This window comes from Callorhinchus milii, unplaced genomic scaffold (genome assembly GCF_018977255.1).
Source record: "Callorhinchus milii isolate IMCB2004 unplaced genomic scaffold, IMCB_Cmil_1.0 Scaffold56, whole genome shotgun sequence".
Classification (NCBI taxonomy): domain Eukaryota; kingdom Metazoa; phylum Chordata; class Chondrichthyes; order Chimaeriformes; family Callorhinchidae; genus Callorhinchus; species Callorhinchus milii.
In genome coordinates this window covers 230,437-254,981 of record NW_024704797.1, presented here as the reverse complement: position 1 = coordinate 254,981, position 24,545 = coordinate 230,437, and the positions used below count along the sequence as shown (strand labels likewise).

Genomic DNA, 24,545 nt, shown 5'->3' with positions numbered 1-24,545 from the left:
GCACAGACCACCGCCGCCCCCCACCCCCACCCCATTGCTGTACACAAGCTTAATTGGGAAGGCAGAAAGCTGAGACTTTTTTTGCCTGTTTTAAAAAAAAAGTCACAGCACTAAGAACTGGGAAGCATTTTGAGGTTATAAAACATGATAAAAACACAATTTCATCTGCGTATCGCCCCTGCGCAAGATTCTGTAACAGCCACTGGGTCTGCTGTCATCTGGTGGTGGATGTTATGTCAGCATCGCTTACTGTGTTTATACTGTATTCTATTTGACACAGCGGCTTATCACGTCGTCGAGAAGTCTCGAAGCACTGCACGGAATATATATTGTAAAGTTGATTGACTGTGTATTTTGTGGCAAACCACGGCAGCCACATCGGCTTATACATGTATAAGCCGATGCCCCAACGCGCTGCTGGGGTGACCGCATTCTTCTTCCTCTTCTTGTGTAAATATTGATCTGCCGGACTCCAATTCACGCCTGTTTATGGGACGTCGCTGTGCGCAATTGGCCCCCGCGTTTCACCCACAAATAATAATAATAATCCTTGTATTGGATACAGCGCTTTTCACGTCGGGAGGACGTCCCAAAGCGCTTCACAGAACACACTGTAAAGTGAATTGACTGTATATTTGTGGGCGAACGCGGCAGCCAATTGCGCACAGCAATGCCCCACAAACAGTCGTGGATTGAAAATGACCAATTTATTATCGTTTTTGTTTTGGAGGAATTATTATTAGGGCTCTGTGTGGAGTAAGGAAACTTGCCCGAGGTTTCGCCCTCTGTCTGGAAATGAACTCACGTCTCTCTCTCGCAAAGCGAGTGCTCTAACCACTGAGCTACAGGACTCCACACTACACAGTCAGTTCACTTTACCCCTGCGAAGCGCTTTGAGACGCCTCAAAGACGTGATAAGGCGCTGTGGCAAATGCAAGGATTATTACTATTATCATTATTATTGTTATTATCATCGTCAGCCGGGCTCGGAGAGCAAGGAGCCTGGACTGATTGGTCCCTTTCTCTTCCTCTAACCGCATCCACACTGGCTTAGTCAGTCAGGAGTGGAGTGGGAGTGGGATGGGCTGACAGTGAGAGCCTTTCCTTTAACAAGATGGCGACTAACGCTGATTTCCCTTTACCAAGATGGCGGCCGGCCAGTGGCGGGGCGCGGGGGCCTTCCCTTTACCAAGATGGCGGCTGGCGAACGGGAGGGGAGCCTTTCCTTTAACAAGATGGCGACTAACGCTGATTTCCCTTTACCAAGATGGCGGCCGGCCAGTGGCGGGGCGCGGGGGCCTTCCCTTTACCAAGATGGCGGCTGGCGCGTCTTCCCTTTGCCAAGATGGCGGCGCGCGTCCAGCGATGAGAGGCCGAGAAGGCGGCGCTGTGCTGTGTCGGGGTTCCCGCTCGGTGGCGGCCATGGGCGAGGAGAGCAGCCCCGTCAGCGTGATCCTGGTCAGCTCCGGCAGCCGCGGCAACAAACTGCTCTTCAGATACCCCTTCCTGCGGCCACAGGAGCAGCCCGGGGCCCAGAGCAGTGAGTCTGCGGGTGTAGTGACTGTCAGTGTGTGTGTAGTGACTGTCAGTGTGTGTGTAGTGACTGTGTGTCTGTGTGTAGTGACTGTGTGTCTGTGTGTGGTGATTGTGTGTCAGTGTGTGTGTAGTGACTGTGTGTCTGTGTGTAGTGACTGTGTGTCAGTGTGTGTGTAGTGTCTGTGTGTGTGTAGTGTGTGTGTGTGTGTAGTGACTGTGTGTCAGTGTGTGTGTAGTGACTGTGTGTGTGGTGACTGTGTGTCAGTGTGTGTGTAGTGACTGTGTGTGTCTGTGTGTAGTGACTGTGTGTGTAGTGACTGTGTGTCAGTGTGTAGTGACTGTGTGTCAGTGTGTAGTGACTGTGTGTCTGTGTTTAGTGACTGTGTGTCAGTGTGTAGTGACTGTGTCAGTGTGTGTAGTGATTGTGTGTCAGTGTGTGTGTGTAGTGATTGTGTGTCTGTGTGTAGTGACTGTGTGTCTGTGTGTAGTGACTGTGTCAGTGTGTGTAGTGATTGTGTGTCAGTGTGTGTGTAGTGACTGTGTGTGTGGTGACTGTGTGTCAGTGTGTGTAGTGACTGTGTGTGTGTGTGTGTAGTGACTGTGTGTCTGTGTGTAGTGACTGTGTGTCAGTGTGTAGTGACTGTGAGTCTGTAGTGTGTAGTGACTGAGAGCAATGAGTGATTCAGTGCGCGCCTTCGCGTGTCAGATTCCCGGCGACTGACTGACTGACTGACTGACGTCTCTCCCACAGACACTCCCAGGAGTCGATATGCTTTCCGCAGCGCAGTGGAGAGCGTTGAGGACCAGGACGGAGATTCCAGGTACTGTTCACGGAGGCTACGCCTTCAGTCCAGCACTGCGCTGGGGGTGGGTGGGGGGGGGGAGTGCTGCGTTGTCAGAGACACCGTCCTTTGGGTCAGTGGCGTCCTGCAGTGTGGTTGGCCCAAGCGAGAGGACCTGGGCCGGACTAAACGTTGGGCAAGTTTCCTTACTCCGCTCACACGCGCGGGCCTCGGTTTACCGGCTGTCAGTAGGAGTGACTTGTTAGTTGGTGTGCGGATCGCTTTCCGGGGGTAATAATCCCTTCGCGACAATAATAAACCGGTCGCTCAATCCACGACCGTTCGTGGGGAGGTCGCCGGGCGCAGTGGGGCCCGCCGCGTCTCGCTCCACGAAAATACACGGTCGCTTCGCCTCGCGGTGTTTGCCGGGAGGTGCTCTGAGATGACTCGGAGACACGGTAAGGCCACGTGTTTGTTTTTGGAGGGTTTGCTAACAGCCGGGTTGCTGCTGGTCAACTGCGTGTGCGCGTGCGTGCGTGCGTGTGCGTGTGCGGAGAGCACGGAAACTCGCCGAAGGTTTGGACCTGCCCGGGAATTGAACCCAGGCCCTCTCGTTTGCGAGTCGAACCACTGCCCTGCAGGACTCCGCGGTTATAGGACGTCTGATTATCTGTTGGTGTCTCTCTGGGTGAACGCGAGTTGTCGTGAGGACGGTTGTGTGGTGGAGCCCGTGTTCGTGTACCTGGCTCTCTTTCCCGCCCCACCCGGGTTGTCCTGTTGTTGTGGGATTGTGTGAGTCTCTGTTTGGTTTGTTCTCATCATCTCACCCCTTTCAGAAACCCGTCTCCTCCAACTGACGAAGAGTTGGTATCAGGGTAAGAGATCTGCCTTCCTCGCCAGCTACCCCCGACCTGCCCTGCCCTGCCCCGCCCTGCCCCACTCTCTATGTGTGGTGTGCGTGTGTCTCTCCCTCTTTCTCTCTGCGTTGTTCTGTCTCTGTCTCTCTCTCTTACTTTGTCTATCTCTACCTATCTGTCGCTCTGTGTCTTTCTCTCTGTCTCTCTCTGTCTGTTTCTTTATCTCTGTTTTTTTTTTCTCCGTTTCTCTCCATCTCTCTCCGTGTCTGTGTATGTGTGTCTCTCTCACTCTGCCTCTCTCTCTCCATCTCCAATGAGAGGCAGACTGTGTCTCTCTCTGCATCTCTTTCTTACTTTGTCTACCTGTGTCTGTCTGTCTGCGTGCCTGTCTTTCTCTTTATCTCCCTGACTCTCCACATCCCTCTCTCTCTCTCTCTCTCTACCCATCTCTCTCTCTCTCTCTATCACACCCAAGCCCTCCTCTACCTCTCCTCTCCCCACCCACCTTGTCCAGTGTCTCCCCTGCTTGCCTACCTCCTTTACCCAGTGATCAGATCCAGTCGAAGTGATCAGCAAATGATTCAGTAGAAGTTAGTTCCCAATGGATGGTTCCAATCAACAATCAGCCGAGGGCGGGTGGGGGGAGAGAGAGGGCGCCGGTGGGGTGGGGCTGGGGGGATATTTGATTTACACGGTTGATCCTATTTCCTGTAAGTTTATTTTCATTCCAATTTTCCCCGATCAATAATCTCTCTTCCCTTTGGCCTCTCCAAGGTTCTCAGACGCCATCTTGGCCACTATCCTGGCCACCAAGTCAGACATGTGCGGCAGGAAGTTTGAGCTGAAGATCGACAACGTGCGCTTCGTGGGACACCCGACACTTCTCCAGCACTCGCTGGGTCTGCAGGTCAGGGTTAGAGACACAGTAACGCTCCCTCTACACTGTGCGTCCACACTCCCAGGTCAGGGTTAGAGACACAGTAAAGCTCCTCTACACTGTGTGTCCACACTCCCAGGTCAGGGTTAGAGACACAGTAAAGCTCCTCTACACTGTGCGTCCACACTCCCAGGTCAGGGTTAGAGACACAGTAAAGCTCCTCTACACTGTGTGTCCACACTCCCAGGTCAGGGTTAGAGACACAGTAAAGCTCCTCTACACTGTGCGTCCGTCCACACTCCCAGGTCAGGGTTAGAGACACAGTGACCCTCTCTCACTCTCTGTTGCAGGTGTCTAAATTGGATCCGTCTCCAAAGCGAGAGATGCCAACGATGATTCTCTTCAACGTAGTGTTTGCCTTAAGGGTAATGGCTGCCTTTCTCTCTCTCTCTCTCTCTCTCTCTCTCACACACACACACACCCCCACATGCCTGTGTCCCCGGCAGTCAGTAGGAACCCGCTCGTCAGTCGATTGGGGGATCGCTTTCCAGGGGTAATAATCCCTTCAAAATAATAATAATTCGGTCACTTCAACCCCGCGGCTGTTTGTGGGGACGTCGCCGGGCGCCATCGGCTGCCACGTTTCGCCCGCAAAACACAGTCACGACACTTTACAGTGTGTCCTGGGAAGCGCTTTGAGATGTCTCGACGTCGTGATCAGGCGCCGGGTCAAATGCCAGGAATATTATTGTTCTCCCCCTCCCACAGGCTAACGCAGGGCCCTCTGTGATCGCCTGTATGCACACCCTGTCCAGACGGATCGCCATTGTTCTGCAGCACGAGGAACAGCGATGTCAGTACCTGAGCCGCCAGGCCAAGCTGATGTTAGCCATTCAGGACGAGGTGGCCTCCATGTCTGACAGTGAGTCACAGTCACTCCACTGTGTCTGTAACCTTCTAACACACAGCCTAGAGCGAGTTTTACTGCGTCTCTAACCCTGACCTGGGAGTGTGGACGGACACACAGTGTAGAGGAGCTTTACTGTGTCTCTAACCCTGACCTGGGAGTGTGGACACACAGTGTAGAGGGGCTTTACTGTGTCTCTAACCCTGACCTGGGAGTGTGGGCGCACAGTGTAGAGGAGCGTTACTGTGTCTCTAACCCTGACCTGGGAGTGTGGACGCACAGTGTAGAGGATTACTGTGTCTCTAACCCTGACCTGGGAGTGTGGACACACAGTGTAGAGGAGCTTTACTGTGTCTCTAACCCTGACCTGGGAGTGTGGACACACAGTGTAGAGGAGCTTTACTGTGTCTCTAACCCTGACCTGGGAGTGTGGACACACAGTGTAGAGGAGCGTTACTGTGTCTCTAACCCTGACCTGGGAGTGTGGACACACAGTGTAGAGGAGCGTTACTGTGTCTCTAACCCTGACCTGGGAGTGTGGACACACAGTGTAGAGGGAGCGTTACTGTGTCTCTAACCCTGACCTGGGAGTGTGGACACACAGTGTAGAGGAGCGTTACTGTGTCTCTAACCCTGACCTGGGAGTGTGGACACACAGTGTAGAGGAGCGTTACTGTGTCTCTAACCCTGACCTGGGAGTGTGGACACACAGTGTAGAGGAGCGTTACTGTGTCTCTAACCCTGACCTGGGAGTGTGGACACACAGTGTAGAGGAGCGTTACTGTGTCTCTAACCCTGACCTGGGAGTGTGGACACACAGTGTAGAGGAGCGTTACTGTGTCTCTAACCCTGACCTGGGAGTGTGGACACACAGTGTAGAGGAGCGTTACTGTGTCTCTAACCCTGACCTGGGAGTGTGGACACACAGTGTAGAGGAGCGTTACTGTGTCTCTAACCCTGACCTGGGAGTGTGGACACACAGTGTAGAGGAGCTTTACTGTGTCTCTAACCCTGACCTGGGAGTGTGGACGCACAGTGTAGAGGAGCGTTACTGTGTCTCTAACCCTGACCTGGGAGTGTGGACGCACAGTGTAGAGGAGCGTTACTGTGTCTCTAACCCTGACCTGGGAGTGTGGACACACAGTGTAGAGGAGCGTTACTGTGTCTCTAACCCTGACCTGGGCGTGAGGAGGGACAGTGTTACTCTGGGTTTGTGACTGGGTTGTGTTGGTGTTTAGGTGATGGCTCTCAGTCTCCGTTTCACCACATTCTCCCGAAGTGTAAACTGGCCACAGACCTGAAGAAAGCCTATGATAGGTCAGTCCTCTGTGTGGTGAGAGTATCAGTGTGTGTGTGTGTGTGTATGTTGGTCAGTCAGTCAGTGTGTGTGTGTGTGTGTCGGTCAGTGTGTGTGTACCATAGGATTACTGTGTGTGGTGTTGAGGATATGTGTGAGTGTCAGTGTGTGTATACCACAGGAGTGATGTGGTATGTTTGTCAGTCTATGTACCGTGGGGGGTGTGTGTGTGTCTGTGTACCACAGAGGTGATGTGTTGTGCGCGTATCTGTATGTGTGTCAGTCTATATACCACGGGTGGGTGGGTGGGTGTGTGTCTATGTACCACGAGATTATTGTGTGTGTGTGTCTGTGTACCACAGAGGTGATGTGTTGTGCGCGTGTCTGTATGTGTGTCAGTCTATATACCACGGGTGGGTGTGTGTGTGTGTGTTGTTGTACCACGAGATTGTTGTGTGTGTGGTGTTGAGGTGATGTGTGTGTGTGTGTCAGTCTATGTACCACAGGCGTGATGAGGCTACACATTAATAACTGGCTGGAGGTGAGCTTCTGTTTGCCCCACAAGATTCACCAGATCGGCTCCCACTACATCCCCCCCAACGCCATCGAGAGGAGCCTCAAAGCTATCCGGTAAGACGGCCTTGCCTCCCTCCCTCCTACCTGCTCCCCACACGTGTGTGTCTGTGTGTGTGTGTGTGTGTGTGTGTGTGTGTGACCAACTTGCTCTCACACACACACACACGCACATACTTGTGCGTACTTCGAGGCACGCTCTCACTCTCGCGCGCCAATTCTCTCAGGCATGCTCACAGTTGCACAATCGTCACATACGCGCGCGCACGCCTGAGACACGCGCGCACACTCCTGAGACACGCGCGCACACTCCTGAGACACGCGCGCACACTCCTGAGACACGCGCGCACACTCCTGAGACACGCGCGCACACACACTCGCACACGCTCTCTCTCTCGGGCACACTATCTCACACACACGCTCATTCTCTTTCACACACACTCTCTCACACAAACCTTACCATGCTCTCTCTCTCCCCCCCCCACTCTCTCTCTCTGCCCCCCCCCCCGCTCCCCCCCCACCCCCTCTCTCTCTCCCACCCCTCTCTCTCCCCCACCCCTCTCTCTCTGCACCCCCCCCCTCGCTACCCCCAACCCCTTCTCTTCTCCACCCTTTCTCTCCCCCCCCCTCTCTCACACGTTCTCTCTCACACACCCTCTCATTCCCTTCCTCTCACTCTCTCTCCTTCACACCCTCTCTCTCTCTCTCTCTCTCTCTCTCTCACACCCAGACCATACCACGCTCTGCTGTTGCTGGATGATGAGAAGGTGTTACTGACACAGTTACCTGTGGATTGCTCTCCCGCCCTTGTGAGGGTCATCAAAACCTCCTCAGCCACCAAGAACATACAGCAACTGGCCCAGGACGCTGATCTGGCTCTGCTCCAGGTAACATACCTCACCTGGACACAGGTAACATACTTCACCTGGGCACAGGTGACCCTACCTCACCTGGGCACAGGTGACCCTACCTCACCTGGGCACAGGTGACCCTACCTCACCTGGGCACAGGTGACCTTACCTCACCTGGGCACAGGTGACCCTGCCTCACCTGGGCACGGGTGACCCTGCCTCACCTGGGCACAGGTAATAATAATAATCCTTGCGTTTGACACAGCGCCTCATCACGTCTTCGAGACGTCTCAAAGTGCTTCACGGGATGCACTGTAAAGTAGTGACTGTGTGTTTTGTGGGCGAAAAGTCGTGGGTTGAAGTGACCAAATTATTATTGTTGTTTCGAAGGGACTATTCCCCCCGGAAAGTGATCCCCCAATCGACTGACAAGCGATTCCTACTGACTGCCGGGGACACAGGGGCCTGTGTGTGTGGGTGCGGCTGGGAATCGAACCCAGGTCCTCTGGCTCGCGAGGCGAGCGCTATAAGCACTGAGCTGCAGGACTCTGTTGCTGTCACAGTGACCTCTATGTACTGCGCTCCTCAGGTGTTCCAGTTGGCTGCTCACCTCGTGTACTGGGGTAAAGCCATCATCATCTACCCCCTGTGTGAGAACAACTTCTACATGCTCAGCCCTGATGCTAACATCTCAACGTGAGTCACGAGCCGACCGTGTGCCTCCTTACTCCATCCTCACAGCTCTGCCTCACAGTGCGGAGACAGACACACACACCAGTGTACAGACACGCACACAATCATAAACACACACACACACACCAACATATATACACACACACACACTCCAGTGTACAGACACGCACGACAATCATAAACACACACACAGAGAAACACACTAACATATATATACACACAAACTTACACGCACACACACCAGTGTACAAACACGCACACAATCATAAACAGACACACACTAACATATATACACAGACAAACTTACACGCACACACACCAGTGTACAAACACGCACACAATCATAAACAGACACACACTAACATATATACACAGACAAACTTACACGCACACACACCAGTGTACAAACACGCACACAATCATAAACAGACACACACTAACATATATACACAGACAAACTTACACGCACACACACCAGTGTACAAACACGCACACAATCATAAACAGACACACACTAACATATATACACAGACAAACTTACACACACACACACCGATGCACAGATACGCACACAATCATAGGCACACACACACTAACATATATACACACAAACTTACACACACACACCAATGTACAGACACAAACGCAATCATAAGCACACACGCACTAACATGTACACACAGAAACATGCGCTGAAACAGACGCACACACGCAGAGGGAGAGCTACAGTGTGGGGGGAGCGAGCCACAGCGCGGACACGAATGGGGGGAGTGGGGGGGGTGATGTGTTTTGTGTGTCTGACCCCTGCGCTCTCTCTCTCCCTCCCCCTCTCTCTCCCAGGTATTCCCCACTGGCTGATCAATTTGCTCAGCAATTTCCCGGCAACGACATCCTGACTGTTCTCTCAAAGTTCTCTCTACCAACCTCTCTCTCGCAGTTTAAGAATCCGCTCGCTCCCCCCATGCAGGAGGTAAGTACCTTCAGTTCCCCCCCCACCCCCAGATATACACACGCACACACACACACACGCCACACGTACACGCGTACACACGTACACACACCACACATACACACAAACACACCCGTGTCCTGCAGCTCAGTGGTTGGAGAGCTCACTCTGCAAGTGAGGGGACCTGGGTTTGATTGCCGGCAGGTCAGGGCGAAACCTTTGGCAAGTTTCCTTACTCCACACACACACACGCACACGCGTGCACGTACACACACACACACACACACACGCACCGGTTGACCTAGCAGTACGTAGGAACTCACTTGTCAGTTGATTGGCGGATCACTTTTCCGGGGGCAATCGACCATACCTTCAGAAATAAATAAGATAAATAAAAAATAATAATAATAATGTGGTCACTCAGCCCACGGCTGATGGGGGCAATTGGCTGCCCACGTTTCGCCCACAAAGCGTACGGTCGCCACACTTTGCAGTGCACAGTGAGACGTCTCGACGACGTGATAAGGCGTTGTGTCAAGTTCAAGGATTATTATAATAACCTCTTTCTCTGTGTGTGTGTGTGTGTGTCTCTCTCCCTCTCTCTCTCTGTCTCCCTCCCCCTCTCCTCTCTCTCTCTCTCCCCCCCTCTGTCTGTCTCTCTCTCTGTCTCCCTCCCGCCCCCTCTTTCTCTCTTTCTCTCTCCCTGTGTCTCCAGGCCCAGTTGGTACAGATGATGATCTGGATGTTGCAGCACCGGCTGCTGATACAGCTCCACACGTACGTGTGTCTGCTGGTGCCGGCCGGCGGGGAGGAGGGGGGCTCCAGCCGCGACCAGGACAGGCCCCTCCCAGCCCGAGTGGGGGGCAGGAGCCTCAGCACCCCCAACGCTCTCAGCTTCGGCTCCCCCAGTACGTACTGCTCCCCCCTCCCTCCCCCCCCCCTCCCCCACTCCACTTCCCCACACTGGAGCCCTCTGAACTCATTCCCCTTCTCTCTCTATCCCTCTCTCTCCCCCACCATCGTATCTGTGCTGGTGTGCTGGGAGTGTGGACACACAGTGTAGAGGAGCTTTACTGTGTCTCTAACCCTGACCTGGGAGTGTGGACACACAGTGTAGAGCTTTACTGTGTCTCTAACCCTGACCTGGGAGTGTGGACACACAGTGTAGAGGAGCGTTACTGTGTCTCTAACCCTGACCTGGGAGTGTGGACACACAGTGTAGAGGAGCTTTACTGTGTCTCTAACCCTGACCTGGGAGTGCGGACGGACGCACAGTGTAGAGGGAGGGTTACTGTGTTACTGAGGCTCTGTGCTGTCCTGCCCACAGCGAGCAGTGATGAGATGACGCTGACCAGCCCCAGTATGGAGACGTCGAGTGCGGAGTTGCTGGGTGGAGGAGATTCCCCGCTCAGTAAGAGAGTGACGGAGACGCTATTGGCCAGTCTGTCCGAGACAGAGCGAAGAGCCATCCTCAACGTCCCCGCTGCCCAGAACCCAGAGGATCTCCGGATGTTTGCCAAGTACGTGTCTGTGTGCGTGTGTGTCTGTGTGTGTGTGTGTGAGAGAGATTCCACAACAGTGTGTGTGAGGTGTGTGCGTATCTGTGTCTCTAACCCTGACACACACACACTCACACACACAGTGGCGTCCTGTGGCTCAGTGGTTAGAGCACTCCTGGGTTCGAAATGTTGGGCAAATTTGGATGGTGATAATCCCTCCAAAAAATATATAATAATCCGGTCACTCAATCCACTGTCTGTGGGGACGTCGCTGGGCGCAATTGGCTGCCACGAAATATAGTTACTTCACTTTACAGCGTATCCTGTGAAGCGCTTTGAGATGTCTCAACGACGTGATAAGGCGCCGGGTCAAATGCGAGGATTATTATTGGTACCTTCATTAATAATGTGTGTGTCTCTCCCCTCTCTCCCCTCTCTCCTCTCTCTCCCCTCCCCCCTTCCCTCTCCCCCCTCCTCTCCCCCACCCCCTTCGCTCAGGCTCCTCCACTACTTCCAGGGACGTCACCACCTGGAGGTGATCATGTACAGTGAGAACATGAGGCGTTCAGCGCTGTTGATGCTGATCGACAAGTTCCGCAGCGTGTTGGTGGTCCGGAACCACGAAGACCCCATCATCTCCGTCTTCCAGTCGCCCTTCGTGTGATTGTCCGCTTAAGACCTGCGCGGAGGCCTGTAGTGAAGTGGTCAGAGCGCTCTCTTGCTCGCTCACTCGCTCGCTCGCCTCGCAAGCAAACGAGAGGATCCGGGTTCGATTCCCGGCAGGAATATTATTCCACACGCACACGCAGACACGCGCGCACACGCACGTCTCTGTTTACTCAGCAGTAATAATAATAATAATAATAATCCTGGCATTTGACGTAGCGCCCTATCACGTCTTCGAGATGTCTCAAAGCGCTTCACAGGACGCACGGTTAAAGTGTAGTGACTGTGTGCACAGGGTGACCAAAAAGTTATGGTACCAATTGCGATGTCTGATACGTCATAAAAGAAATGACGAGGTGTTTTTTTTTTGTAGATAGTAGAGTAGATATCACAACTTTTTGGTCGCCCTGTATTTTGTGGGTGAAACGCGGCAGCCAGTCGCGCGCAGCAGTGTCCCCACAAACAGTCGTGGATTGAGTGACTATTATTTTTTTTATTTTTTTTGAAGGGATTATTACCCCCGGAAAGCGATCCACCCATCGACAAACAAATGGGTTCCTATTTACTGCTGGTAAACAGATGTGTGTGTGTGTGTGTGTGGAGTAAGGAAACTTGCCTAAGGTTTCGTCCTGACCCGCCCAGGAATCGAATCCAGGTCCTCTTGGTTGCGAGGCGAGGGCTCTAACCTCTACACTACAGGACTTCAGTAAGTAGGATTTTGCTTGTTAATTGAGTGGCGGATCGCTTTTACGGGGTAATAATGTTATGATTTCCCCCAGGCCCGGCACTGAAGGGGTTACGTCCGTCACCGACTTGTGTAAATGTATTAAACCCTCGGGTCTCTGCTCTGAGGAGGAAGTCATTAAAGAGGATTTAAAAGCAGCTGCAAACCCCAAATCCATTATAGTTCAGACACAAACTGATAAGCTCTACGTGTCTCTCTTCAGCTTCCTGACGTGGCTTCATTGTGTGTGTGTGTGTGTCTGTGTGTCTGTGTCTCCGCGTGTCTGTGTGTCTGTGTCTCCGCGTCTCTGTGTGTCTGTGTCTCCGCGTGTCTGTGTGTGTCTGTGTCTCCGCGTCTCTGTGTGTCTGTGTCTCCGCGTGTCTGTGTGTCTGTGTCTCCGCGTGTCTGTGTGTGTCTGTGTCTCCGTGTGTCTGTGTGTCTGTGTCTCCGCGTCTCTGTGTGTCTGTGTCTCCGCGTGTCTGCGTGTCTGTGTCTCCGTGTGTGTCTGTGTCTCCGCATCTCTGTATGTCTGTGTCACTGTGTATCTGCTTGTGTGTGTGTGTGTGTATGTGTGTGTCTCTTGATCTTCCTCCCCGCACAAACAGATTTGTTCCTCGCCTGGCTCTGTGTGTGTGGGGTGTCTGGGTGCCTGGGATCATCTGGGAGTGTGGACGGACACACAGTGTGAGGAGCTTTACTGTGTCTCTAACCCTGACCTGGGAGTGTGGACACACAGTGTAGAGGGAGCGTTACTGTGTCGCTAACGCTTTGTATGAAACACGTTGCGATGTCCTGAGTGAATGAGGCGCTCGTTCAAATATTAGCACTTATAATTACCTTAATTAATTGGCGTTTAATTGGCTGTTCTGCTTTCCTGTTTGTTAACATCTTTATCGCCTAATTTTATTTGTTAGAATGAAGTCACTTAGTATAAAGCACTTAGATGTAAATCTCGGGATTAGTCTCTCTCTCTCTCCAAGTCAGAAGGTTGTGAGTTTGAACCCCACAGACACACAGACACTCACAGACACACACACACTCACAGACACACACACACTCACAGACACACTCACAGACACAGACACACTCACAGACACACTCACAGACACACACACACTCACAGACACACTCACAGATACACACACACTCACAGACACACACACACTCACAGACACACACACACTCACAGACACACACACACTCACAGACACACACACACTCACAGACACACTCACAGACACACACACACTCACAGACACACTCACAGATACACACACACTCACAGACACACTCACACACACACACACTCACAGACACACTCACAGACACACACTCACAGACACAGACACACTCACAGACACACTCACAGACACACACTCACAGACACAGACACACTCACAGACACACACAGACTCACAGACACACTCACAGACACACACACACACACAGACACACTCACAGACACACACACACTCACAGACACAGACACACTCACAGACACACACACACTCACAGACACACAGACACAGACACACTCACAGACAGCGTGTGTGTGTATGTGGAGAAAGGAAACTTGCCTAAGGTTTCAACAACAACAACAACAACAAAATGACATTTATAGAGCGCCTTTCATGTCGGGAGGACGTCAGCTGTCGGGGCCCGAGGATGGGGAAGGGCTGAGGGAAGGCAGAGAGGTGGGAGGGAGACCAAAGACATGGTCGAAGAGGAGGGTCTTGAGACCGGCCTTGAAGGAGGTGAGGGAGGAAGCGAGGGAAGGGACCACGGGATGGAGTGTGGGGGCGGAGAGGCTGAAAGCCCGGCCACCGATGGTCGGGCGGGTGGGGCGGGAGGCATGGAGCAGCCCGGAGCCCGCTGGACGGAGGGAGCGGGCAGGTGGGTAGGGAGCCAGCAGGTCAGAGAGGGTAGGAGGGGGCGAGGCCACGGACGGCCTTAAAGGTGAGGACGAGGATCTTGACCTCGACCCGATCTGACCCGGGAATCGAACCCGGGATCCCCCGGCTCGCGAGGTGAACGCTCTGACCGCTGAGCGACAGAATTTTCCTTTCTCACTCCGTCAGAACTATCTGCGTCTTAATCTTGTCAAGTCCTTATAGGATCTCGGGCTCCGTTATAGGATTAGGGATGGTGAAAGGGGCTTTTCTGTGGGATTATTGTACTCCGCTCAACATCCTGCTCCTTCTCGCTCGCTAAACCCCCGCTCTTATCGGAGAGTTGGGTGAGGGAGATTTGTTTAAACCGCAGAGAGAGAGAGAGAGAGAGAGAGGAGAGCAAAGGAAATAATAATAATAATCCTTGCATTTGATCCAGCGCCTTATCGCGTCTTCGAGACGTCTCAGAGCGCTGCACGGGCCCCGCTGTGAAGTGTAGTGACTGCCCGGGTTGTGGGCGTGTGTGAAACCAGGACGCTCGCCCAACGCGTCGCCCTGACCCGGCCCGGCCGGGAATCGAACCCGGATCCCCCGGCCTCGCGAGGTGAGGGGCTCCAACCCCCCCCTGAGCCGCAGGACTCCGCAACGTGACGGCAAAGTCTCGCAAAGCCGCAGTTCCACCGCGTCGCCAGAAGGCGGCGATGCTGCCGCACAAACTTGCTCCTGATCTCTCGCCCAATGCCTCAAAGACCTCCCCCCGGCTCTGTCGGGGGGCAATTAGAGCTAATTAATTAAGCTTATTATTGGTGCTAATATTTGAACGAGCGCCTCATGCGCTCGGGACGTCACAACGTGTTGCATACAAAGGGTTAGAGACGCAGTAACGCTCCTCTACACTGTGTGTCCACACTCCCAGGTCAGGGTTAGAGACAGTAAAGCTCCTCTACACTGTGTGTCCACACTCCCAGGTCAGGGTTAGAGACACAGTAAAGCTCCTCTACACTGTGCGTCCGTCCACACTCCCAGGTCAGGGTTACAGACACAGGGAATTTCTCTCTCCCAGTGTCCTGGCCGACAATCCCACAGATAAACTCGAGCGCTCTCGGTGGATAGAGCACTCCTCTCGCAAGTGAGAGACCCGGGTTCGATTCCTGGCCGAGGGGACGAAACCTTGGGCAAGTTTCCTTACTCCACACACAGACACACACCTGATGATAATCCCTCAAGAAAAGACACAAATTGGTCGCTTCAACCCACGGCTGTTTGTGGGGACGTCGCTGGGCGCAATCGGCTGCCGCGATTCACCCACAAAATACACAGTCACTACACTTCACAATGTGTCCTGTGAAGCGCTTCGAGACGCCTCGATGACGTGAAAAGCGCTGTATCAAATGCCAGGATTATTATTATTTATTTATGAAATCGATCACTCACTTCACGGCTGTTTGCAGAACATCTGGATGTGTGGAGAATGACTCCAAACACTTATACAGTCACTACACGTATAGTAATAATAATAACAATTGTCTCCCACTGTATGTGTGTGTGTGCGTGTCTCTCTCCCCCTCTCTTCCCCCTTTTGTCTTCCTCTTTCCCTCTCCACCCTCCCTCTCTCTCCATCTCGCCCTCTCTCCCTCTCTCCCCTCCCACTCTCTCCCCTCTCCTCCCTCTCTTCCCCTTTTTCTCTTGCTTTCTCTCTCTGCCTCCCCCTCTCTCTTTTCCCCCTCTCTGTCCCATTTCACTCTCCCTCTCGTATTAAATTCGCAAACTAACCTCATTAATTGTTATTTTCCCTGACCGATATGAGTTTTACTGTGTGCATAAATTCACCTGATGTTGACGTAGCTTAGTATTGACAGTAATTATCAATAATGATGTTATTATTCTGGGTTTATTGCAGTTTTGAACCTGCACAATGAGGATTATTTTCAGCAGAAAAGTCTCCTCCGTGTCTCTCGGGTAAATTGCCCCATCTTGGAACAACGCGTAATCCCTTACCGTGGAGTCCTGTTGCTCAGGGGTTAGACCCCTCGCCTCGCAAGCGAGAGGACCCGGGTTTGATTCCCGACTGAGCAGGTCAGGGCGAAACCTTAGGCAAGTACTCCGCACGCACACACACACCCACACACGCCTGTGTTTCCCGGCAGTCAGTAGGAACCCGCTTGTCCGTCGGTTGGGGCATCACTTTCCGGGGGTAATAATCCCATCAAAATCATAACAGCAACAATTTGGTCACTCACCCCCGCGGCTGTTTGTGGGGCCGTCGCTGGGCGCGATCACCTGCTGCGTTTCGCCCGCAAAATACAGTCAATTCACTTAACGGTGTATTCTGTGAAGCGCTTTGAGACGTCTCAAAGATGTGATAAGGGGTGTGTGCAGAGTAAGGGAAGTTGCCTCAGGTTTCACCCACCTGCCTGGTCGGGAATCGAACCCAGGTCCTCTCGCTTGCGAGGCGAGCGCTCTCACCACTACTTATTATTAATAATAATAATAACTCTGTTATGTCTTTAATGCATAAATGTAACGGAGAGGGTGGATGAAGGTGGTGCAGTTGATGTAGTTTATATGGATTTTCCAAAGGCATTTGATAAAGTGCCACTTAAGAGACTTGTCAGCAAATTAGAAGCCCTCGGTATTAAAGGGACAGTGGCAGCGGATACAGAACTGTCTGGGAGACAGAGAGCAGAGAGCGGTGGGGAACGGTTGTTTTTCTGACTGGAGGGAAGTGCGGTGGTGTCCCCCCGGGGTCGGTATTGGGGCCACTGCTGTTTGTGATCCACATAAATGACCTGGGCTTGGGTACAGGGAGGACAACCTCCAAGTTTGCAGATGACACTAGACTAGGAAAAGGGGTAAACGGTGAGGAGGATAGTGGCAGACTGCAGGAGGGCATACACAGACTACGGGCAGACACGCGGCAGATGAAGTTTAATGTGAAGTGATCCATTTTGGGAGGAAGATTAAGGAGAGGCGATGTAAGCCGATGGTACAATCTTAAAGGGGGTGAAGGGACAGGGAGACCTGGGGGTCATGTAAGTAAATCTCTGAAGGTGGCCGGACAGGTTAGACAAAGCTGTTAAAACATCATCCGGGATACGAGGCTTTATAAATAGGGGCATAGGATACGCAAGTCAGGAGGTTATGATGAACCTTTATATAAAACACTGGTGAGGCCTCAGCAGTGAGGTCAGGGATAGTCACCTCTGTGCCCAAATATCTTGCGGCCAATAAACACACACGGTCACGAACACTTTACAGTGTGTTGTTTTGAGACGTCCCAACGACGGGATGAGGCCCCGTGTAAAATGCCGAGGGATTAATACTGGGACAGGATTACTTCTCTGTGCCTCGTGCAACGTACGAGAAAAACAAGTCTAGATGTGGGGCGAGGGAGGGAGGGAGGGAGGGGGGGGTGGGGAGGGAGGGAGGGAGGGAGGGAAGGGGATTAATAACATAATAAAAAACACTGGCGTCTGGGATGGAGTGAACTCCTTACAATGGTTAGCGTTGCCGGGTGGGTCCTGGACAGATTGTGCTGCGATTTACATAAGACCTTCATCTGGGCAAAGCTGCCGGTCCCTGTAACCTTCGTGTTTGACGACTGTCGTTCGCTGACCTTCTGTCATAATTATTTAACGTTTCGAGTGAGGGCTTTAGGTGTCAGGGGGTGAGGGGGTGGGGGGGGGATGCGGGGGCTGGGGCTTGGACTCCAGCCTCTATTCCTGACGTCGTTCCCCCGAATACTGGGCACTCCGGCCCCGACTCAATTAGATCACGGTCCCACTTCGTTACTGGTTGGGTTTTGCCTGCAGATTTAGAGAGTCTGATCTTGCCTCGTTACATCCCCCCCCCCCACCCCCAACCCCCTCTCTCCCACCGAACCGTCCCCCGAACCGTCCCCCAAAGTCTTGGAGATCGGGGCTAAGCAAAGGGGCGAGCCACGACCCGCGGGCTGTTCAGTGGAAGAACGAGAAACGTTTCAGACAAATAACGATTAAGCCTCGTGTTTGACACCGGCGCCCAGTCGCGCCCTCGAGACGTCCCAAACACACAGCGACGGCGTGCTTCGCGGGCGAAACGCGCCCAGCCACGTCCCCACACAACGGCCGCGGGTTGAGCGAACACATTATTATTACCGTTGCTATTATTTCGGAGGGATTATAAAAATTACTCTCGAGCGTTAATGAGCCGACGAGACCACACTTAAAGCCTGGAACACCGATTGCGAGATCACCCGATCACATCATCTTAAAGGGTCAGCGACAGGTTAAAGCTATTACCAGGTTTTTTTTTGCTCAAATAATCCCCCGTATAAATAATGGCAAAAAGTATAAATCGGGTCAGAAGGGGTAGCGATTGTGGGGGTTTGTCTGAGGTTCGTGTGTGTGTGTGAGAGAGAGAGAGAGAGAGAGAGTGTGTGGAGAAAGGGAGTGAGCGAGCAAAGTGGGGTCTGGGTTTGGACCCCGAAGCAAGTCGCCCACCGAGATGGGCAGGGATTTCCTGCAGGTACGTACCTCGAACAAGGGATAATAATAATAATAATAATAACAATCCCTGGGTCAACCCGGCGCCCGATCACGTCGTCGAGACGTCTCAGAGCGCTTCACGGGACACACTGTGGAGTGGAGTGACTGTGTGCTTCGGGGGCCAAACGCGGCGGCCGATGGCGCCCGGCGACGTCCCCACAAACAGCCGGGGGTTGAAGTGACCAAATTATTATTATTATTATTATTGTTTTGAAGGGATTATTACCCCCGGAAAGTGATCCCCAATCGACTGACAAGCGATTCCTACTGACTGCCGGGGACACAGGCGCGTGCGTGCGTGCGTGCGTGTGTGCGTGTGCGTGTCTGTGTACATGTGTGCATGTGTGCGCGTGTGTGTGGAGTAAGGAAACTTGCCTAAAGCACTTTGTGAAGCACTTTGAGACGTCTCGACGACGTGACAATAATACATAATAATAATCCTTGCACTTGGCGCAGCACCTTATCATGTTGTTGAGACGTCTCAAAGCGCTTCATACGGTGACGGGTTTCCGTGTGTGTGTGTCAGACACCCGGCCGGTCACGGTGACGAATCACAGGACGGGTGTTTCATCTACAACTTTAATTTTCAAAGGGATTGTGAAAGTAAACCCAGCTCGTTGCTTTGGGATGTAACAAGACAGCAGGAAAACTTTCGCTCACGGACATCCCCACTTCATTCACTTCACAGTGTATTCTGTGAAGCGCTTTGAGACGTCTCGAAGTGGTGATAAGGCGCCGGGTCAAATAAGAAGAAGAAGATGTGGGTCTCAAGCCACGAAGGGGTGATTTCAGGACAGGCGCCAGGAAGCGGACCCTGCGGTGTCCTGCGGTGCAGTGGTTAGAGCACTCGCCTCGCAAGCGAGAGGACCTGGGTTCGATTCCCGGCCGGGCGGGTCAGGCGAAACATTCAGAGGGAGAGAGAGACAGAGAGAGGGAGAGGGAGAGGGGGAGGAATTGAATTAAAGTTTAATTTGTTTGTTGGAAGGTATCTTGGCTGTTTGGGATCGAAGGAGGAACCGATCATTTCGGCTCATTCAGTGAGAATCTCGACCAGTTCTGACCCACGTCAACCGCCTGAGAGACTGAGGTAAGGAATTCTTATCAAACGCTCTGAGGTACGAGTGCGCGTATGTGTGTAGGCGTGTGCGCGAGTGCGTGTGAGTGAGTGAGCGTGCGTGTGTTTGCTTGTGTGTGTGTGTGAGTGGTGTGTGTGTGTGTGTATGTAAGTCTGTGTATGTGAGTGTGTATGTGAGTCTGTGTGAGTGTTTGTGAGTCGGTGTGTGTGTGTGTGAGGGGGTGTGTGTGTGGAGGGGGTGTGTGTGAGGGGGTGTGTGTGTATGTGAGGGCGTGTGTGCGTGTGAGGGTGTGTGTGCGTGTGAGCGCGAGAGAGCGCGAGACGTGAGCGCAGTGCGAGATGTTAAACCTCACTCGCTCCCCGTCTGTGCCTTGATCAGTGCGGACATTAAAGATCAGGGGGGAAAAGAGAGAGGGAGTTCCCCTCTCTCTCTCTCTCTCTCTCTCTCTCTCCCGGTGTCCTGGCCGACAGATAAAGCCGCTGACCCGCTTCACGGCCGTTTGAGGGGCCGTCGCCGGGCGAAAATTGGCCGTTGCGTTGTCTTACAAAATGCGCAGTCACTACGCTTCACAATGAAAGCCTTCGCCGACGGTCTCTCCCCCGTATAACTCTCTCTCTCTCTCTCTCTCTCTCTCTCTCTCTCTCTCTCTCGCTCAGATCTCGTCTCCGCTGCTGAAAAGAGGAGCGGAAGAGCGGAAAAACCCACGATGGACGGGAAAAGGACCTCGGAATTCCTCTCGTTCGTAGCCCTCGGACCGTTCAAGCTCGGAATGGAAGCTTAGACTTGTAGCTAAATTTAATTCCCCGCCCCCCCCCCCCCATTCACTCCCCGCCCCATATTCACTCCCTGCCCCCCCCCCCAATCACTCCCCCCCATATTCACTCCCCCCCCCCACCCAATCACTCCCCCCCCCCATATTCACTCCCCGCCCCAACACACACACATGAATATGGATCTAAAAGTGTTTTCATTTTTATCCCCATAGATCCCAGACCCCATAGATCCCACACCCTATAGATCCCACACCTCATAGATCCCACACCTCATAGATCCCGCACCCTATAGATCCCACACCCTATATATCCCACACCCCATAGATCACACACCCTATTGATCCCACACCCCATAGATCCCACACCCATAGACCCCACACCCCATAGATCACACACCCCATAGATCACACACCCTATAGATCACACCCATGGAACACCGTATGGATTACACATACAATACACTGTTAGATTATATGCATCACATGTCCTATACATCAGATGTATCCTATGGATTAGCCGGATCCTGTAGATAAGACACCGGGTGTGTATCAACTGGAAACACCAGGTTGATCGTATAGATTCGAGACATTGGGCATATCCTATAGATGCAACATCATGTTGATCATATAGACATACAGTCTGATCATATAGATTAGATCCCATGGAATCGGATCAATTCTATACATTGATTCTACAGTTTAGACCCCAGACATACATTGAACAGAGACACCCGACCGATCATATAGATTCCAGACACCCACCCGATACCCTATAGATTAGACATTGGGTGCGTGGTATAGACTAGAGAGGGTCAGGCGGCTCTTCAGGCCTTAGGTTGATGAACTGTGTGGATTGTAGGCGTCAGACAATGTAGATCAGAGCCCACGGAGTTGGCGACAGGAGGTCACGCGGCACAACGGGCGGCCATTTTGAAAACTCGGTCACGCAACGAATTTTGACTCGGGCCAAAGGTCAGGTAGGATATATGGAGCCAATCAAATGACACTCGTCCCGTCACGCGACACCAGGGCGGCAATTTTGAAACCGAGATCCGTCCCATTTCCAAGTTATTTTGGGGGGAAATTTATGGACGACCTCTCTCTCCCTCTCTCTCCCTCTCTCCCTCTCCTTCCCTCACTCACTCACATTCCGATCAGGTGTCATCCCTTTCTCCCTGCCCTTCGCCCCCGCCCTCTCCCCCTAACCCCCCCCCACACTCCCACCCCCTCCTCCCACGCAGCAATCTCTCTCTTTCCAAATTCATTTCCAAAAAAAAGTATATTTCACAATTGGTTACCCAAAAAAAAAAAAAAGGTTTGTGTGAGATAAATCCGGGGGTCACTTCAAATTAATTATTCTTTCGATGATTTTTAATTCGACGGGATTGCGCGCGGGGGAGGGGGGGGGTGGGAGAATGGGTGCGGGAAGGTGGGGGAGGGGGCGAAAGGGGGAGCGGGAGAAAGGAAGTGTGGGGAAATAAGGGAGAGGGAGGGAGGGAAAGGGGAGGGAGTTTGGAACCAGAGACGTCAATAAAATGCAAATATAAAATGCTGTTGTTCCCCCCCCCACACCCCCCCCACACCCCCCGCACAAACACACGCACACACACGCGCACACACACCCAGAGGTTAAAACAACTCAGACATTCAAGCGAATATAACCCGACTGTTTCGAAAAGAAAACTCTCTCCCTTGGAGGAGCAAACAAAAATGGCCGATCCGGCGAGGACCGGTGGTAAAGAGAGCACGCATGGCGTCCCACGAAAACCCTGGCCGGGAAGCCGACTTATTATGCTTCTCGTACATTGTTGTCGTCGTCGTTTAGGGTCCCATGTCGTTTGGGACGTTCTCCGGACGTGAAATGTAGTTGTTGTTGTTGTACAAAGCGACTGAAAGGCGGGTCCTGAAACCGCCGTCTTGATTTTTATTTCCGGTGGGGTGGGGGCGGAGGGTGGGGGCGGAGGGTGGGGGCGGAGGGTGGGGGCGGGGGGGGGCAGGGATGGGGCACGTCACCCTTATCCTTCTCTACTCTCGTCTCATTTTCCTCGTTGTGAATATTGTTTCCTCCGGAACCCCAATTCAGCTCAACCCCTGGAGTTGGGGGTTCAGGCAATTGGCTTTTTTGGTGGGTGAATCCATCACTTTTTTTTTAGCCCCCACTACCCCCCCCTCCCCCACCCAACCCCCACCCCCACCCCCTGGCGCTGTGGGGAGAATGACCCCAATCGTGAAATGGATGGTCTGATATCCAGAGCTTCAGACGTGGAAAGTTTTAACAGAAGGCAGATGTGCTGTTATTGTCTGTGTTGATCGTGCCAGTCTTATCCAGCCAGACTGGTCCCGGTGTTAGAGACAGAGGGGACAGTGAGACTGATCCCAGTGTTAGAGACAGAGGGGACAGTGAGACTGATCCCAGTGTTAGAGACAGAGGGGACAGTGAGACTGGTCCCAGTGTTAGAGACAGAGGGGACAGTGAGACTGGTCCCAGTGTTAGAGACAGAGGGGACAGTGAGACTGATCCCAGTGTTAGAGACAGAGGGGACAGTGAGACTGATCCCAGTGTTAGAGACAGAGGGGACAGTGAGACTGGTCCCAGTGTTAGAGACAGAGGGGACAGTGAGACTGGTCCCAGTGTTAGAGACAGAGGGGACAGTGAGACTGGTCCCGGTGTTAGAGACAGAGGGGACAGTGAGACTGGTCCCAGTGTTAGAAACAGAGGGGACAGTGAGACTGGTCCCAGTGTTAGAGACAGAGGGGACAGTGAGACTGGTCCCAGTGTTAGAAACAGAGGGGACAGTGAGACTGATCCCAGTGTTAGAGACAGAGGAGACAGTGAAACTGATCCCAGTGTTAGAGACAGAGGGGACAGTGAGACTGATCCCAGTGTTAGAGACAGAGGGGACAGTGAGACTGGTCCCGGTGTTAGAGACAGAGGGGACAGTGAGACTGATCCCAGTGTTAGACAGAGGGGACAGTGAGACTGGTCCCGGTGTTAGAGACAGAGGGGACAGTGAGACTGGTCCCGGTGTAAGAGACAGAGGGGACAGTGAGACTGGTCCCAGTGTTAGAGACAGAGGGGACAGTGAGACTGATCCCAGTGTTAGAGACAGAGGAGACAGTGAAACTGATCCCAGTGTTAGAGACAGAGGGGACAGTGAGACTGATCCCAGTGTTAGAGACAGAGGAGACAGTGAGGCTGATCCCAGTGTTAGAGACAGAGGGGACAGTGATATTATTATGTCTGTAGTTTGTGTTATTTTGACATAAAATAAAAGTTTGTGCAACGTATGTGTTGAAATCTTTGCCTCTTTAAACCTGTTTTTATTCCGGTTTCCATCTGCCTCCCCCCCCCCCCCCCCCACAGTGACCAGAACGTGGTCGCACTCCCCTTTCCGCCCCCCCCCACCCCCCCCACCCCCAACACCTGTCACACACACTCACACACAACACACGTTTCCGCACACGCACCACAACCACAGCTCGGGGTCATACAGTGCCCCTCCGCCACCGTTTGTGGGGGACGTCGCCGGGCGCGTTTGGCTGCCGTGTTCGGCCCACACAAAGCACGCAGTCACTACACTTCACGGCGTGTCCCGGGAAGCGCTTGTGAGACTTGTCTCGACGACGTGACCGGGCCCCGGGTCACACGCCGGGGGTTATTATTATTATTATTATTGTTGTTGTTGTTGTTGTTGTATCGAGAGGTTTAGGAGCCGGTCGGCGTAATGTCATTGCCTGTGTCAATCGTGCGAGCAAACTTCTCGCTCTCCTCCCCAGTTAAAATTGCTCAAGGGTCCTTGCCTGCCAAAAACAGTCACTACACGTGAACGCAAGTCTGTGTTCTGAGGGAGAGGGTGGGAGAGAGAGAGCGAGAGAGAGCGAGAGAGGGGAGAGAGGGAGAGAGAGTGAGAGCCCTCTAATTTAAGTGGATTAAATGCCTGACTCACTCCCGGCTGATCTGTCTCCCCTGAAGTGGACCCGGAATCTCTCGTCACACCGGGGGGGGAGAGTTTTGACAAACTTCCGGAGCTCCGAGCGTCGGGCGCTGCGCGTCAGCCCCCGGGCTCACGT

The 24,545-nt window shown here is 52.9% G+C and overlaps 1 protein-coding gene and 1 long non-coding RNA gene across 3 annotated transcripts; both read left to right on the top strand.

The window, feature by feature from the left end:
• Positions 1-1,322: 1,322 nt before the first annotated feature.
• On the top strand, positions 1,323-11,582 carry nprl3 (NPR3-like, GATOR1 complex subunit). 2 transcript variants are annotated; one of them, XM_042345521.1, is made up of 14 exons: positions 1,323-1,540; positions 2,288-2,357; positions 3,155-3,193; positions 3,950-4,082; positions 4,403-4,477; positions 4,821-4,974; positions 6,198-6,276; positions 6,749-6,886; positions 7,560-7,716; positions 8,270-8,376; positions 9,214-9,343; positions 10,038-10,230; positions 10,650-10,842; positions 11,320-11,582. In XM_042345521.1, exons 1-14 carry the CDS (start codon positions 1,366-1,368, stop codon positions 11,483-11,485), a joined length of 1,809 nt encoding a protein of 602 aa, XP_042201455.1. In that variant the 5' UTR covers positions 1,323-1,365; the 3' UTR covers positions 11,486-11,582. The 2 variants fall into 2 exon arrangements, with proteins under 2 accessions (XP_042201455.1, XP_042201456.1); XM_042345522.1 differs by lacking the exon at positions 3,155-3,193.
• Positions 11,583-12,167: 585 nt separating this feature from the next.
• On the top strand, positions 12,168-20,508 carry LOC121851561. Its single transcript, XR_006085917.1, has 4 exons — positions 12,168-12,193; positions 16,001-16,059; positions 19,612-19,713; positions 20,359-20,508. It is a non-coding gene; the product is annotated as an uncharacterized LOC121851561 (long non-coding RNA).
• The last annotated feature ends 4,037 nt before the right edge of the window (positions 20,509-24,545 follow it).

Coding starts and splice junctions, on each gene's coding strand:
- nprl3 (XM_042345521.1), top strand. CDS start 1,366: ATGAGAGGCCGAGAAGGCGGCGCTGTGCTGTGTCGGGGTTCCCGCTCG. Junction 4,083..4,402: donor AGCACTCGCTGGGTCTGCAG/GTCAGGGTTAGA, acceptor TCTCTGTTGCAG/GTGTCTAAATTGGATCCGTC. Junction 7,717..8,269: donor CTGATCTGGCTCTGCTCCAG/GTAACATACCTC, acceptor TGCGCTCCTCAG/GTGTTCCAGTTGGCTGCTCA.